Below are 15596 nucleotides of genomic sequence, written 5' to 3'. Positions count from 1 at the left end.
TGCCAGCCATGGGACCCGGCACTTTGTGGTGCTGTGAGCTGCAGAGCAGACTTGACTCTCGCTGAAGGCAGAAGTGCACTCAGACCCTGGCATGATTGGACTTCCCCACAGACAGAGTCTTCATTAAGTAATGTTTATAAAGCCCAGGTGTGTGTTAGGCACCCAGAATCCCAGCATGCCAGGTATGTGTCCATGTCTGTGTCCATGTGTGGCCTTATTCACAACTTGCCTGTGTCCCTGTTTTTATATATTTGGCAAAATCATAAATGTTTGAATAAGATAAACAGATATAAATAGATTTTATCGCAAACTGTTCTGCCCCCCTGCTAGGGTGTCTAAAATTTTTGTGTAAAATTCCCTATGGAAAAAGAGGGTAAAAATTTAACGAGATCTTTTTGTTTTCCACAAGTGTTTGATTTCCAGATGGCTCGGAACAGCTGCGGGCTGGGGGGGTGGGAATGCAGCCTCGTTGGTCATTCCACTGGTCAGCCCTCAGCCGATGTTAGGGCCCTCGTTGTCCCATATGCTTCCATGGGTGGAGGGGATGCTGCTGGGGGAGGGGAGAATTGCCTCCTTGGCACTGTCCTCCTGCTTTCTTGAGGTCCCTGCAGGGATCTCAGGGATATAGGATGAGAGGGGAGGAGATGCTCTCTGAGGCACTGAATATCTGGGCTTAAGTTACTGGTGCTTGCAGCACAGTTGGTTTGGGCTCCATGCCCATAACCCTTCAGTGAGGGGAATTCTGCAAAGGGTGCTTGGAAGTTGCCAGCCTGGCTCCTGAGGGCGCTGTCAGGGAGGTCAGAGGAGCAGCATGAAGCTGTGGGTGGGGTAGTCCCACATTGTTATGGCCACCACCCAGCTGCGACCCCCTCAGGAGCCGGATAACATGGTGTCCATATCTGCGGGGGAGGTTTTCATGTGAAACATTCCCCGCACCCAGGACTTTGTCTCTGTAGCGTGTGCAGCTCACGCTAGCCTGGGGAGCAGAAGACCAATCCTGCTTCTCTCTGCTCCATGCAGAGCTTTGGTCCCAGATTGGTTTACCCAGGCAGACTGCAACCTGGCCCGAGTTAACGCAGCTTTTCCTTTCTGGGTGTGGTGATGTGATGTGAGTGTCTATCCCAGGTGGACTCCCATGTACCCAACCCACTCTCCAGAGCATGCCCAAGACTTCAGCACCCATCTGCAGGCATGCCGGGTCCCATCTACAGCATGCTGCAAAATAGGATTGTGCTTCAGCTGGCTCAGAGGGCGAATGTGCTGTAACATGCTCCCTTGACATGGAGGTGTTTGTAGATGGCACCTAAACTGCGTTAACCCACTGACTGAGAGGCCAGTTTTCAAATCTGAGCATTCAGATCTGCTCTTAGATGCCAAGGTGAGCAGTTGGGCAATTGAATCCTGATGTGATCCCTGAAATACAGAAGGGGGTGCCCTCAGTTAGCTGCCAGCAGTTGAATATTTCACACTTCATATGAATGTTAAATGCTGAATTTAGACTAGTAGGGATGAGTTAGTAGCTACAGGAGGAAACCAGGAGTCAGGAATTCTGGGTCCTTTTTCCAGTTCTGTCATTGGCTCAGCTTTGGAGTATATCTGTTAGGCCTTAAAAGTGTCAGCACAAGAGCGCACACACACAGATCTCCAAATTTGCAGGTGCCCAGAAGTTCATGCACACTTCCAAAAAGGTTGACCTTATGACTTTCTGCCTCAGTTTCCCCATCTGTCTAATGACTTGAATTTCCTGGGGTAGTGAGACTGAGCTAACCTGTGTAACTTATGAGCTCCTCCACTGAAAGCTGCTGTAATACTATAGTTCACTGAGATTTAGTAAAGTGTGTTTGTCTTATAAAGCTTCTCCAGCCAACATTTTCAAAAGAGGCCGTAGACTTTAGGTGGATCGGTTTTGGATGCCAGTTTGAGACACCTGGAGCCTGATTTTCAGAGATGCTGAGTCCCTGCATTTCCCATTGACTTCAACTGGAGTGATGGGTGCTCAGCAACTCTGGTAACTGGGCTCAAGTTTGGCATCTAAAATCACCTCTGAAAACTTTACCCTCACTCACCCTCAACCCTCTGCAATCAGCTGGTGTTTTATTGCCTCTGAGTCATTTTCAGTGAAATAGATTAAATGCAAGTTTAGGAGTCGTCACTGAAATTGTCTCTGTTTTCCACGGAGAATTCAAATGTGCAAACTTCAGTTTCACCTTCTGCATCTGCTCGTGGGTAAGGGAACCACAGGTGAACAAACACTCACCATTGTCAGGCACAAAAGGGAAGCAACCACGAGGGCAGAAAGTTAATGGGCAAAAATGCCAAGAAAAGTGTGCTCTAATTCTCTAATTCTAGCTCCCACTTCCCTTCAGTTTTGTTTGCTTATAACTTTGCCACTCTCCTTTCCTTTGGGCTGATCCTGAAGGTGCTTCATCGCCACGGTGATTTGATCCCATCTTTGTCAGCTGGAAAGAGTGAGCGATCACGGTTCAGCCGCTTGTGTGCGGGAAAGGCTGGAGGGTCAGAAATGCACTCTCCCTAACCCCACTAAGGTCTGATCGGGAATTTGAGTCACAGCTGGAGGTTAGAAAGACCCCACATGTTCAACCACATTACATGTATGTGGCTAGAGGCTGCCTTAAGGCGCTGCCTTACATTTGGGGGGTCAGGGAGGTCATGTTGCAGAGGGCCCAAATGCACTCAGAGGGGCCACAGCAGCTCCTCCACTCCGGCTCCATTGGGTGATGCGTGGGATGGGGGCAGTGTTCCAGCAGGACCCCACCGCTCTTTGGGGAGGCTAGTTTGGGGAAGGTGGGGAGAGAAGAAGGGAATCTTGAGCATTCAAGAGAGAATGTGCCATTGCTAAACATGCCCCTTGCAATGAATGGAAGCCACTGTAATATTCCCTGTGAGTCTACGGAATAATAACAGCAATGACTCGCCTGTCGTGCCATTTGTGCCACCTGGACATGCTCCTCTTCAGTCTCTGTATCAGTGCCATTCTCACTCTGTGGGATTGGGCTGCTGGATGGAAAGTGACAATGTTGTTACAGGACAATCAGGAGCGAAAGCTGCTTTCGGTCCTTTCATCATGAGAATGCAGCTGCAATTGTGCTGAGCGGCTGCTGGACTCTTTAGGCCAGGATGCGCTAGGATCAGGACGTCTGCTTGTTGGATGACTCTTTTTTTCCCCTGTAACTCTTTGGGAAAGGATTAGAGAGTTGGGTTGTAATTGAGTAAATGTGGTTTTCTCTGGTTTCAGCACGCTATGCCAGGTTAACTGATTATGCCTTCTGGCCTGCTTGGTAGATTGGGGGTGAAATACAGTGGATGCCAGAGGTATTGTTTAATACAGCATCTTCCTGCTTGAAAGACGCCCTTTGGAATTTTTCTCCATTATGGGCTCGCATCTGATCCTTCAGGGAGTGGTCTGCTGCTATGGATTTTGGTGGAGTTGCTCATTTGCAACTGAATGAGTGAGGCCAGATTCTGGCCCCAAAAGGCGAAGCAATGTGCTGGATTTGGAGGTCTGCATTGCCGAATCGACTGCAAAGGACGGAGACTGGTCCAAGGGGGGAGTGGAGATTGTGGGGCCCTGAAGAGAGGGGGGAGGAGGAGGAGGAGGAGAAGGGGGAGCCTTCACAGTCTCTGAGAGCATTGCTGGAACCGAGCTGATTTTTCTGCTTGAAAAAGGTTTGCCTCGGAGGAAAAAATGTGGCCCTGTGTGGAGAGGAGAAAGAATCCCTGTGTGCGGGGAAGCACCGTCTCGCTCTCTGGCAGACCGGGGGTCAGCACTGCTAGGAACACGCTTTTTTCTTCAGGGGCTGGAACATGTAATTTAGCTTGTCACGGAGGAATGTGCTCAATGTCTTTATTTAATAAGGAGATTGTTAACCTGCTGCGGTGCTTCGTCTTCCTTCCTCTCCACCCCTCCAGGCCCAGGGTAAGAAGGAACACGGCGCTTTTATCTCCCAGCCGGTGGCTGCCGTCAGATGAGTGGGTTTAGTGGCAGCTCTGTTCGCATGACTGGCTTGAGCTATACCAGATGCAGACATGCCACAATTACATGTTGGGCTGGTTTTCAGACCCAGCTCTAGTCCCTAACTCCCGCGTGTAGGATATTTTCCTACACATTAGAGTCAGCCCCAGTGCTCACTAGAAGCTTAGGACTGGGGCCTCAGCTGCATGCCTAACAAATTAAAACACCATGGGAACGTGGCCCGTTCAAGGGCAAAGGATTTGATGCTCTTGCCAGTGAATCAATGGGATCTGAGGGTGCTTTGGACCATCCAGAATTGGGCCCTTGATCTGGGCAAGGAAAACTCTTGTAGAGAATCCCCCTGCCAGCTGACTAGGCCTCTCCAAATGAGACCATTTGCTGTGCTGTTAGGGGCCCCGGGTGGAGAATGCATCCCTCCCTGTACAGGGAAGGACTGGACTGCAACACATGCTAAAGTGCTTCCCTGAATCCTGGCTGGGGTCTGTGCACTGGCTCAGCAGGAGCGCTGCTCGTCTGTCACTCAGTCCCTGGGTGAGGCAGGAGCCCAGGTGCTGTGGAATTATCCTGGACACCCCTGGTGATGGAGCTGTGATGACGGACAGGTTCCGATCTGTAGCAGAAGTATCATTTCACAGAACCCTGCCCTCCCCCAGGCCTCAAGTGCTGACAGAGCTCGCTGCCTCACCGCAGGGCAGGCTGGGACTGGCTTCTGGCCGCAGAGGTGCCTGAGAAGCCTTCTGTGGAAAGAAGGAATCACTTTTCCCTTTGGAATATCTAAGCAAGCGCCACGCCAACCCCAGAGGAAATATTAACACCCCCTTGGGGAGCTGTGTGCTGCATTTTGGTTCTCCCAGTAGCCCGATTCTGCAATCAGATCTGCACAGGCAGATCCATAAGCCTGCATAGAACTCCTCCCCCTCCAACTCTTCTTAAATGTCAGTGGAAGCTGTGAAAAGGCTAGATCCCTGACACAACTTACCCTGATCCTGCAAACTCTTACGTGAGGAGCTCCATTGACAACGCTGGGATAACGCATGTCGATGAAGGCTGCTGTTGTGAGTGCGGGTTGTAGAGACAGGTCTGCACGGCCGGAGCTGCGTTTTAAGCATGATGTATCAGCGCAATGAGAAAACAATGATGTTTTTTACATCAAGGCTAGCACAGTAAATAAATGAAACTCTTCATCAATTTCAGCCTAAGGGCTGATTGCCCGAGGTGCTGAGCACCCCTTCAGAGAGGCTGAGAGATGACAGCGTTCAGACTGCCCACCTCTTGATGTCTTCGGATCAAGACTGGGTGCCTTTCCGGGAGATAAACTCTAGTCAAGTTATTGGGCTCAATACACGGTAATTGGGTGAAAGCCTATGGCTTATGTTATACAGAAGGCCAGATCAGATGTTCTAAGGGTCCCTTAAAATGTATGAATCTGTGAGTCACAGGAGCTGCTAAATAAGACGATTGTATTTTATAGAAAACATCTGGGGACTCTCTAATCTGGTACATTTCACCCTGCAGAGTTGCCTACAGATTATCTGAATGACAAGAGGAGGGGCAGAAGGTTGGGACTCTCTTATCCAGAGCCTCCTCTGATCCTGGGATGTAATTTCTTTTGGGTTCCCAGCAAATATGCTTCCAGCAAAGCTTTTAGGGCTGGATCCATGTAAATCAGCGGGATTCTTTCCATTGGTTTCCATGTGAGTTTTGGATCAGGCACTGGATAAATAAATAGATGGAAATAACAAATCAAATGCTTCTAACTAGTATTTTAAGTAGTCCAAATGTCTGACTCCAGCCACAACTTCATCCAAACCCTCTGAAGGGAAAAAAAAAATCTCTTATTTCCATGAAGCCTGCTTTTCGCCAGCGATCGAGGTATTAATAGCTGGAACTTTGGTCCAGGCCTCTCTCTCTTCATATATTCTGTGTTTCTGGCCTAGAAGGAAAAATTGTATGTCTGGAGGCAAGTAACATTCGATGCTGATCAGTGTAGCAATTCACAGACTGAGTCCCAGTCCTCGTGGTTAATGCAAATCGAAAACCTCACCCCACTCATTACTAAATTTGAATGGCTCCATAAAAACAAATTATAGAGATTGGTCATTTCCCTGGCTTCCTTGCATGCAGCCTGAGGTTTCCTCGCCCCACTACCTGGTGTTGCCCTGCAGCGACACCTGCTGGACAAGTCTGGAAATGAAGCTGGAGGGGGTTCAAGAGTGTGATTTCGGAGTCCCTAGCTTGTGCCTTTAGTTCTTTGCTTCGAGTGAACTGGTTGCATCTTGTTTCTGAGCTAATGGACAGAAGCCATGGAAAGATGGTTTGTTAACCGTGACTGTGGTTTGTCTTTTAATGGAGGTAGCAGGAACTGGGGAAAGCCCTCCCCCCCCCCAATCTAAATACCCATTTTACAACTTTCAACCCCTTTGGAATAGGGAAGAGACAAACTCTGCTCCGCTGATGGGGCAACGAGGAAGAACCTCTGGGAATGGAAACAGATGGAGTTCCTGAGCCTGCATGCAAGGAAACCTGATCGTGTATGGAAGGCGTCTCTTGATAGTGAGAGATCCCTTTGCACCTCAGCGGAAGGCCGCTATCTGTAAGCAGAAAACAGCCACGCCTACACAGTAATTCACTGTGTGCTTTCTGATCTATAGGGGATGAATTCCTGGTCCTGATGCTGCAGCTCTTGGAGGACTGTGCTGTTGGCATATGTGGCCCTGGGCTGTAATAAGAAGCATTCGCAGCCCTAAAGGACAGTTACACTAGGCTCTGGTCTGCTGCTTAGGTGCTGCCCACTGCCAGCAGGGCTGCTTTTAGCATGAGGAAACTGAGAGGTTTCTTCCCTTCTAACTTCTGAGCTCTCTGCTCCCTGGCAACGAATGACCATGGGCGATTTCCTCGGTGGCCCTGAACAGAAAACACACGGACTGACGCGCTGCACACTCACCCCAACCGAGAGCTGCAGGGAGGGGTCAGAGAAGTGGCCTGACTAGCCCCAGAGGGAGGGGAGCGAAACAGTCACAGGATAATTAATATTGCCCGACAGCTGGAGACACAGAGAACGGGATGTTGTCATGAATATTAACTAGGAAGAAGGCTGTGGGGGAGGGAGGTTTACAATGCAAGTACTTAGTCTCTAGACCAAGGCCCGGACAGCGGCTCAACCTCTTCCTGTGATGATTTTTTGTCTTATTCTGGCACATTGTGAGCAGTGATAGAAGGATTAAGATCGCTGCTGGCACAGGTAGGCATCAGCTGCTGGCCCTGAGTCAATCTGTCACTGAATGGGCAGAGGGTTATGGTGGGAAATGAGGAGATGGACTAGAGTGGCTTCTCCAGCAGGTCCCTTGCTCAACCCAAAGGTGAAGGGTTCTGAGGGCACAGGGCGCCTTGCTCAGTGGTTTACAGGAGAGACCCTCGTCTCCCAAGCTCTGCTGCTGCCAGACGGACTCAGCCTTGAAAGCTTTGGGCCCATTCGGATCGGGACGTGATGGTTCAGGCCCATCTGTACCTACTGGGTGTTCCTCTGATTCCTTCCACCTGGATTTCAAGGCAGTTTTGTAACCCAAATGAATAAACCCTCCAAAGACTATGGTGAGGTGGCAAGGGTGTGTGTGTGTGTGTGTGTGTGTGTGTGTGTACACTGAAGCATAGTGCCCACAGCATGTTTGTTGGTGGCAGAGCTGGGAACAGATCTGTGGTCTTCTAACATTAAGATATCTGCTCTCACCAGTAGGCTGTGGTCCCTCTGGAGAGTAAGCTACTTCTTTTCCTGGATGAAAGCGCTTGATGCAAGGTAACACCTGTAACCAGGGACCAATGACTGTGGATTCAAGCCCTTCCAGAAAGGTGTGGTTTGGCTCAATGCCTTCAGTGTAGGGTCCAGGTGGTAACTGACCTCAGTCCCTTCCACCAGTCCCACATGGGAGCCGTTCAGGAGAAACTTGGTGGGAGGTTCTGTTCCTGCAGGATCTCTTAGCTCTGATGTGTTGAGCTCCCTTCTGCACCTATTTCTGCTCAGGCTGGTTAGGGGTGGCAGAGAGCTCTGGTGTGCAAACAGGGCCAGGTCTGCAAGCGCTCAGATCTCTCCATTGCGTGAGGGACCATGCCTGCTGGCTCTGGTTGCTAGCCCAGTTCTCATGGCAATGTGTGGAGCGTGTGTGCAACCAGAGGGACACTGCACTAGATACAACCCCCCATCTTCCCTAGGCGGTGGTTGAATCTCTGATTTCCCCACTCAGTTCGCCAGGATCTAGAAGGTGTTTCTGGCCTCTCAGACTGCCAATTGCTGAGAGAAGGGGCATCCTCTCATCCCAACCCCTTCTGTGCCACCCAGCCCCACTCTGTGCAGTGGGGGACCTGATCGTGCTTAACAAGTCCCTGTGTCCACAGCAGGACAAGACGGTAGGGCTGTGCCAAGTACTAGCATGCCCCTCTGTGAGGATGCACCAGGTGCCAGGGGGACGGAGAGATGGTTGGAGAGGGGTTTGGCCTCTTCACTAGCAGATCTAACTGTGGAGCAGACAGAGCTGGAGTGGGGGTGGTGGTGGTGCATTTTCAGGACAGTAGGTGGTGGAAGAGGTGCTTGGCTTCCATTGCTGTGGTCCATCCTATCCTCCGGCACACATTGTGGCACCTGGGTTTGGTCCCCCATAAAGCCCAAGGGAATGATTCACTCAGGCCCCCTCCCATCAGGAGCAACCCCCAGCATCTGCCCTGCCATTCACTCCTGTCCCTCTAACCCCGCTTGTGATGGATAAATGCCTGGCTTGCAGAGAGGCCAGTAGTGCAGAGGAAGGATGGACCAGACTCCTGCACTTACAGCATCATATAGGGCCTGATTTATAGGGCACGAGGGATCGGCGAGTGCTCACCATCTGGTTCGTAGTCAGAGGCAGGGCCCACAGGAACCTAGGCAAACGGGTATTAACATGCTACTTCCTCCCAGGGGGTTTGTGGGGCTTAGTGCAGGAAGGCTCCTAGGGTGATTTGAGATCTGAAGGAGGGGACGGGGCTCACTTTCCCACTTGCTCAAGCTTTGCTCTCTGGATTCTAGTTCTAGGGTTTCGGTGGAGCTGGCCATGATGTTCCGGTTCCTGGTGGCTGCCCTCTTCCCGGCTGTGATCCTGGCTGCGCCACCTCCCATTAACAAACTGGCTCTTTTCCCGGACAAGAGTGCGTGGTGCGAGGCGAAGAACATCACCCAAATTGTGGGGCACAGCGGCTGCGAGTCTAAGTCCATCCAGAACAGGTACAGGGGGGAGCAGGCTGCAATGCAGCCCAGAGCTTCTCTAGATGTACCTTGTTTCCTTCACTCTTCAGGTTGGTGACTTTGCCTGATGCAGATAGGGTGACCAGACAGCAAATGTGAAAAATTGGGGGTAATAGGAGCCTATATAAGAAAAAGACCCAAAAATCGGGACTGTTCCTATAAAATTGGGACATCTGGTCACCCTAGATGCAGACTCCCTGCTAAGGGAGAAGATTTTGCCCAAGTGGAGTCAATTGCAGGATCAGGGGCCTAGTTAGCACCATCTGTACTTAGCAACATGGGGCTGTCATATGGAATCGATGGGTCGGGTGGCAGAGCCAGAACTAGGAGGAGGTTCCTAGAACAGGTTGTTACCACGTGCCAAGCTGGAGTCAGAGGGAGACACTGACGGAAATGTGCACTCGAGCCCTCATTTCCCCCTTAAGAGACTTAAAGCGCAGGGTGACTCTCTTGCGAGTGACTTCAAGCTGTAGTCACCCTGGTGATGTCCTCTCCTGGGAGAGTCCAGGAGCAATGCCACAGCTCCTGGGTCCTGCTCTGTTCACTGACATCAGGAGACCGTAACGAACTGGCTTTTGTGTGTACACCACTGCCCTCTACTGGATGGATTCAGAACGGCTCAGCTGTGTCATTGGCCCTGTATTGCAATTGGTTTTTCCCAGGTGGCAAGCTGGGCTCTTGATGCACGAGAATCTGAGTTCTCCCCCCGACATCCCAAGTGGCTGTGGTGTGCGCTCAGTGTTTATTGCAATGCAACTTTATCTTGTTAAACTGCTGGGGCACTCTGTGGCCTCCTTGAGTCAACATGCAGGCCATGTGTGTCCCAGTATATGAAAGCCAAGGCCAGGATTCTTCCTTCCTCTCCTCGCCACTTCCATCCAAGTCCTTCAGCCCCACCTCTGCTTCTCTGGCCCATCGATGCTGGCTCACTGTATGGCATGCGAGGAGCTTCTCATGGGGAAGGGGAGAAGGATGCTGCATTGAGACGCTTCCTGCTTCATCACTGCAAGAGGCAGCTGGAACAGGTCTGAACTGCTGCAGAGAGAAGCCCTGGCTCTTTCCTCTCCAACCACCTATCTCCAGCCTGTCCTGGTAGAAGACCATGATCCTGCTGCCTCCCTCGCCTCCCGCAAGCACCGCCTGCTACCAGAGCCCTAGGCAGGGAGTGTCTCGTGCATGGTTTGCATCAAGCTCCCAGTCCCACCGAACGCTCGGCTACATGGGCTTTACTCCTGCCTTTTCTTCACAGGGCCTGCTTGGGACAGTGCTTCAGCTACAGTGTCCCCAACACCTTCCCTCAGTCTACAGAATCCCTGGTGCACTGTGACTCCTGCATGCCCGCCCAGTCCATGTGGGAAATCGTGAGTAACACTTCCTATTCTATGCCCTGTTCATATCTGGGGATGGCTGGCTTTACAGTTCAAGTGCAGGCCTGGGAATTGAGAGACCCGGATTCTAGTCCTGCTTGCTTTGTGCCTCAGTTTCCCCACCTGTGTCATGGGCATAGGGTGATTTGTTGATGCCTCTGAAGTGCCCTGTGATCCATACATGGAAAGTGCTAGTCACGGCAAGTCTATTGCTATGAATAATAATACTAATAAATACATAAATGTTTGCTGAGCCATCCCCCCCCTTTGACTCAATGCATTATTCATTTCTACTCTCACACCCACATGCCCTGTCTTCTGATTGCTCCCTTTGTCTCTGTCTCCCACTTGTGGCTTTGTGCCTTCTTCCATGCCTGAAACAGCCTCCCACGTCCCATCTGCCAGTCACCCGCCACTCTCCTCACCAGCAACGTCTCTGCACCCTCGCACAGCCCAAGCCTCGCCCCATTTCACCGTGTGAGCCTGGGAACAATGCGGGTTTGAGACCCTGCCTTCAGTGCTGGTTCAGTGACGCCCCCAGTCCTATCTGAATCGCTACATTCGTACGTAGGGCTCTGAAGCCAGCTGGTGCTAGGAGTCAGGAGAACTAGGGTCTGTCCTGAGCTCTGCTGCTGGCTCACTGGGCGCCTTTGGGGCAGGTGACTTGGGGCAAAACTTTCCAAAGCCGCCTCTGATTCTGGATGCCCAGCTAATGGGTGGTGGTCACAAGGGCCAGCCAAGTTTCTTATTACACCTCTACCCCAATATAACGCGGTCCTCAGGAGATAAAAAATCTCATGGCGTTATAGGTGAGATTGTGTTATATCAAACTTGCTTTGCCCCCCTCAGTTCCCTGACCGCCCCCTCGAGACCCCCATCCCTAATCACCCCCAGGACCCCACCCCCCTATCCAAACCCCCCTGTCTCCAATTCTCCAGCCCCTAGCCCCCCCCCACCCTCCCCGACAGGCACTCACTGGCAGTGGCAGGAAGTGGAGCAGCCTGGCCCCAGCCCACTCCACTCTGCTAGCTCCCAGCTGTGGTGCTCTGCTTCCTGCTGCCGGTGAGTGTGGGGAGGCTGGGGAAAGGATGCCCCCCGCTAATCCCCTGGGCCAGTCTGGGACTGTGGGCCCCCGAAAGTGCCCTCCCACAGCTCCTGCCCCCCACACCCTGGGGAGGAGCCGCTGACCACCCCCAAGACCCTCTGCCTCCCTTGACCCCAGCCTGGCCCTGTACCCTTAACATGCTGCTCAGAGCAGCATGTCAGAGCTTTACTGCCTTGTATGCAAACCCACCTTATATCAGGGTAGAGGTGTATTTGATATTTCTATCGCAGCAGTGCCTGGCTGGGGACTCGTTGTGCCAGGAGCTGTACAGATGCAATCCCCTCCCCCTTCCATTGGCCAACATCAGGGACTGAACCTCCAGAGCTGAAGGTCTCTACAGCCTGAGGCTCAGAGCTGTAACAGACACGCATCCTCTGAACATGGGACGCTGACCACTGGGTTATGCAAACTCCTAGGAAATGAGGGTCCCTACCCATAAGAGCTTCCAGTTGGACAGGGGCAGAGTGGGCTCCGAGCTGTGTGCCGCACCCTGCAGCAGGCTGGGCGTATGTGTTGGAGGGGAAGGGGACTATCTCCCACTCAGTCCCCTCCTCTTCCTCTGATTGAGGTGACACTGGATTGCCCGGGCAACGCCGAGATCCCCCGAGTCGACAAACTGGTGGAGAAGATCCTCCGCTGCAGCTGCCAGGCCTGTGGGAAGGAACCGAGCCACGAGGGAGCACTGTTCAACGTCTACCTGAACGCAGAGGAGAACCTGCCCGCTGAGGGCCCCAACCCCCATCACTACGCGCACCACCAGCAGGAGGCGGAAGAAGCTCCCGTCTCCAACCGCCACCGCGAGGAGGATGGGGGCGAGGAGTGACTCACGCCCTCCAGGACTGTCCTTCCAGCCTGCAGTGCGGACAGGGGGTGGTGCACGGGGGAGGGGGTGGGGCTGCGGGGTGTCTTACCTGTCTACTAACTACCCATCATGCTTTGCTCTTAGCGGCGCTGTGGGGTGGGCAAGAACGTCCGAGGCGCAGACAGGGCTTGGGCTGAGACATGGGGATGGGAGCGCGGGGGGATCTGAGCAAACCTACTTGCACATCATAGTGATAATATATTGTCGGGGGTGGGACGTTAGGGGCAGCAGCCGGGAGGGGCAGGATGGGATCCCTCGGGGACTGAGGGTGGCACAAGCTGGCTCTGCAGGGTTTGGAACCGGGCTTCAGAGCCTCTTATGCCTTCTCTTCCTTCTCCTCTGTAGTTTTAATGGACTCTCGCTGGGAGACCAGCCTCTCTGCTCCACCCCGTGCTGCTCTCCTGGGATGTCTGTGAGGGTGAGCGATCTCCCGCATCCTCCTGGGAGTGGGGCAGCCCACCAGCCTCCTGCGGGTGTAAGGCTGGGATGCCCTGCCTCTCTGCTGCCCCTAGGGATGGGTGCTGTAGAGAGACTCCAAAAAAAGGGGATAGGAATATCTTTTCTTCTCCATACCCAGAGGAACTCACTGATTGAAACTGCACCCAGCTCTGGTTCAGGCAGGTCTTGGTTCTTGATTTGCCCCAAAAGTGATTCCAGGAGGGAAATGGGGGAGCCTAAAAAGGGTTTTATCCCCAGTGCTGGTTATCCGTGGGACGGAGATGGTGTGTGCTGGGCATGCCGGGTGCTGAGGGTGAAAGGAGATGCAGGTGCATGCTGGGGCCTGGGACAGGAATGACACGGTGGCCTATGGGGGCCAGGAGGGCTGGTGGAAAGGAGTGGAGGGTCTAGGGACTCTGCATTTCTCCAGCACTCTCATGCTCTGTGTTCTTTGGCTCCTATTGGTCTTGCCCTGGAAAACAGGGTGTTTCCACTTGCTCATGTCCCTGGGTTTATTGATGGACCCTGGCGCTCCCTCCCATCCCTCATCCTCTGGAGTGGGTCAAGGAGAAGCAAAGCAAGGGGCAGGAGGGACTCTCCTTGCTCGCTGCCTATCTGAGTCCACTGCAAACCTGGCGTGCACCCAGCTGAGAACAAAGAGCTCCCTTGGGGGAAGGCAGGGCCTGCGGGGAGGGTCTGGGGACTTGGGGGAGGCCGCTATCACTCAGAGGAGTGGAGAATCCAGGTAGCACTGGCATCTCCACAACTTGGGAAGGGTCAGTGACTGGGAGATATTCAGCCACTCAGAGTGGGAGCTGGATGCTCACTAGCCTGAGTTGCTGGTTGCTCACTTCCCAGGGGCCAGCCAGAACTGGGGCTCAAGGCCTAATGCTTTACAAGTGGACCGAGAAACCTTCCTTCCTCTCCCCACCCCACCGCCCAGCCAAACCTCCTGCCATATTTGCGTCTGTTCCCAATGGTTTTGTAAGGCGCTGCTGGGCATGGAGGGGCCTCTCTCTGCTCTGTCTGACACCTGAAAGGTGGACTCTTCTGGGAGGAAGTCAGGGTGCACAGTGAGCCCTGGGGATCCTCGCTCAGTACAGAACTCGGTTGAGCCAGCGACAGATTGGGTGGTGTCCCTCTACCAGGGAGTCTGGGGCACGTGTCATAGACTCTTCTCCAATCTGCCCCTCCTTCCTTGGCTTCTCTGCAGCACTTTAACAGATAGTGGCAGGAGGGGGTGAGTTGATCTCCTTGGCGGGAATGGAACTTAGCTGGGAATTGCTCCTTATCTCCCCTTCACGCTGCCGGGGATTGGGGAGACGTTTGGTTGGGGACCTGGAGTCCAGCCCTACCTGTCTCGCTAGCCACCTTCGCTCTGTTGTATAAAGCTGACCTCTTTGTTGCTGTTCTGACAAAAGCTTCCAGAGCTTGTCATCAATATATTTTTCCTTTTGATGGGATTTTTTTTCTTAAATAAATTAGTTTTAACTTCCATGCCTCCTCATTTCGTGGTTCTTTGGCAACGGAGCTGAATGCAAACCTACTGATGCTGGGCCTGAACTGGGTTTATTCCAAGCAAAGCAAGGGCAGAATGGAAGCTGGTACTGGAGGGCCTGGGATGTCTTTGAATTCCTGCTACACTTAACCTATTCAGGGGAACTGTTTAAAAATAATTCCTCAGTTTATTAATTTCTGCCCCTTAAAGCCACCATTACACAGTGATCCAGTGCTGTTGCCCGGGAATAGAAACAGCCAACAACCCCCTGTCCCTGCGACTGGGGAGAGCAGGAAAAGTCACTGGCACAGCTGGTATATTTGGTGTCCAATAACGTTCTCTGGAGTAACAAGTGCAGGGACCATCTCTCTGCAGAAAACTGAGTGGTTATAACTATGTTACCACTAGGTGGAACCCTTGATCCAAAGAGAATATCCATGAAGTCAAGAAAAGTTTTTGGGCCTCTTACCTGGATGAGCCTCAGGCCAAGTTTGAAGTTCTTCTTCCAGGTTTAAGAAAGGAGGAATCCAGGAGGTTTGGGTTAAAATGAGTGGGATAGTCTCAAATGACTCCTGTTCCTAAGGGTTTAAGTACTTGGGGGCACTGATTCTGTTTTGGAGCTGGGTTCCTCCTCGGAGGGTATGTCTACACTTGCAATCAGAGGTGTGATTGCGACTCAGGTAGGCGTACCTGTGCGAGCTTTGATCAAGCTTGCCTAGCTAAGAACGGTGGTGAAGATGCTGCGGTGTGGACCCCGGCACGGGTGAGCAACGCTCAAGATGGTTTGAGCAGAATGGAAAGATAAAGCCATATAGTTTGGGGGCTGATGATAATCTAAGGAAGTGTGTGACCATGCCCCAGCCATGTCTTGACCTGGAGAGATGTCTGCAGAGCAGGGATGGCAGGGCAGGCTGTCTGGGCACTGGGACTACCTCTAGGGATCAGAGAGGTGTTCAGTCCCACCGCTGGGAATACCAACCAGGGGGACAACCAGTGCCAGTAGCTTTTGGACAGGATGCTTCTCCACTAGGAAATGGACTGGGGCCACCAAACAGTCAGTAGC

General features: G+C 52.5%; 1 protein-coding gene across 3 annotated transcripts in view; it reads left to right on the top strand.

Moving 5' to 3' along the window:
• The window catches only part of NBL1 (NBL1, DAN family BMP antagonist), a 32187-nt gene extending 17655 nt beyond the window's left edge, over nt 1-14532 (top strand). For all 3 annotated transcript variants that reach the window (XM_075060232.1, XM_032779540.2, XM_032779541.2), the window contains exons 2-4: nt 9048-9242; nt 10513-10624; nt 12304-14532. In XM_075060232.1, the coding sequence (XP_074916333.1) occupies nt 9048-9242; nt 10513-10624; nt 12304-12558 (562 nt within the window). In that variant the 3' untranslated portion in view covers nt 12559-14532. The remainder of the gene's footprint in view (nt 1-9047; nt 9243-10512; nt 10625-12303) is intronic.
• The last annotated feature ends 1064 nt before the right edge of the window (nt 14533-15596 follow it).

The sequence above is a fragment of the Chelonoidis abingdonii genome, chromosome 23 (genome assembly GCF_003597395.2).
Source record: "Chelonoidis abingdonii isolate Lonesome George chromosome 23, CheloAbing_2.0, whole genome shotgun sequence".
Lineage (NCBI taxonomy): Eukaryota > Metazoa > Chordata > Testudines > Testudinidae > Chelonoidis > Chelonoidis abingdonii.
The sequence above is the reverse complement of the archived record's forward strand: the minus strand, read 5'-3'. Positions and strand labels throughout refer to the sequence as shown.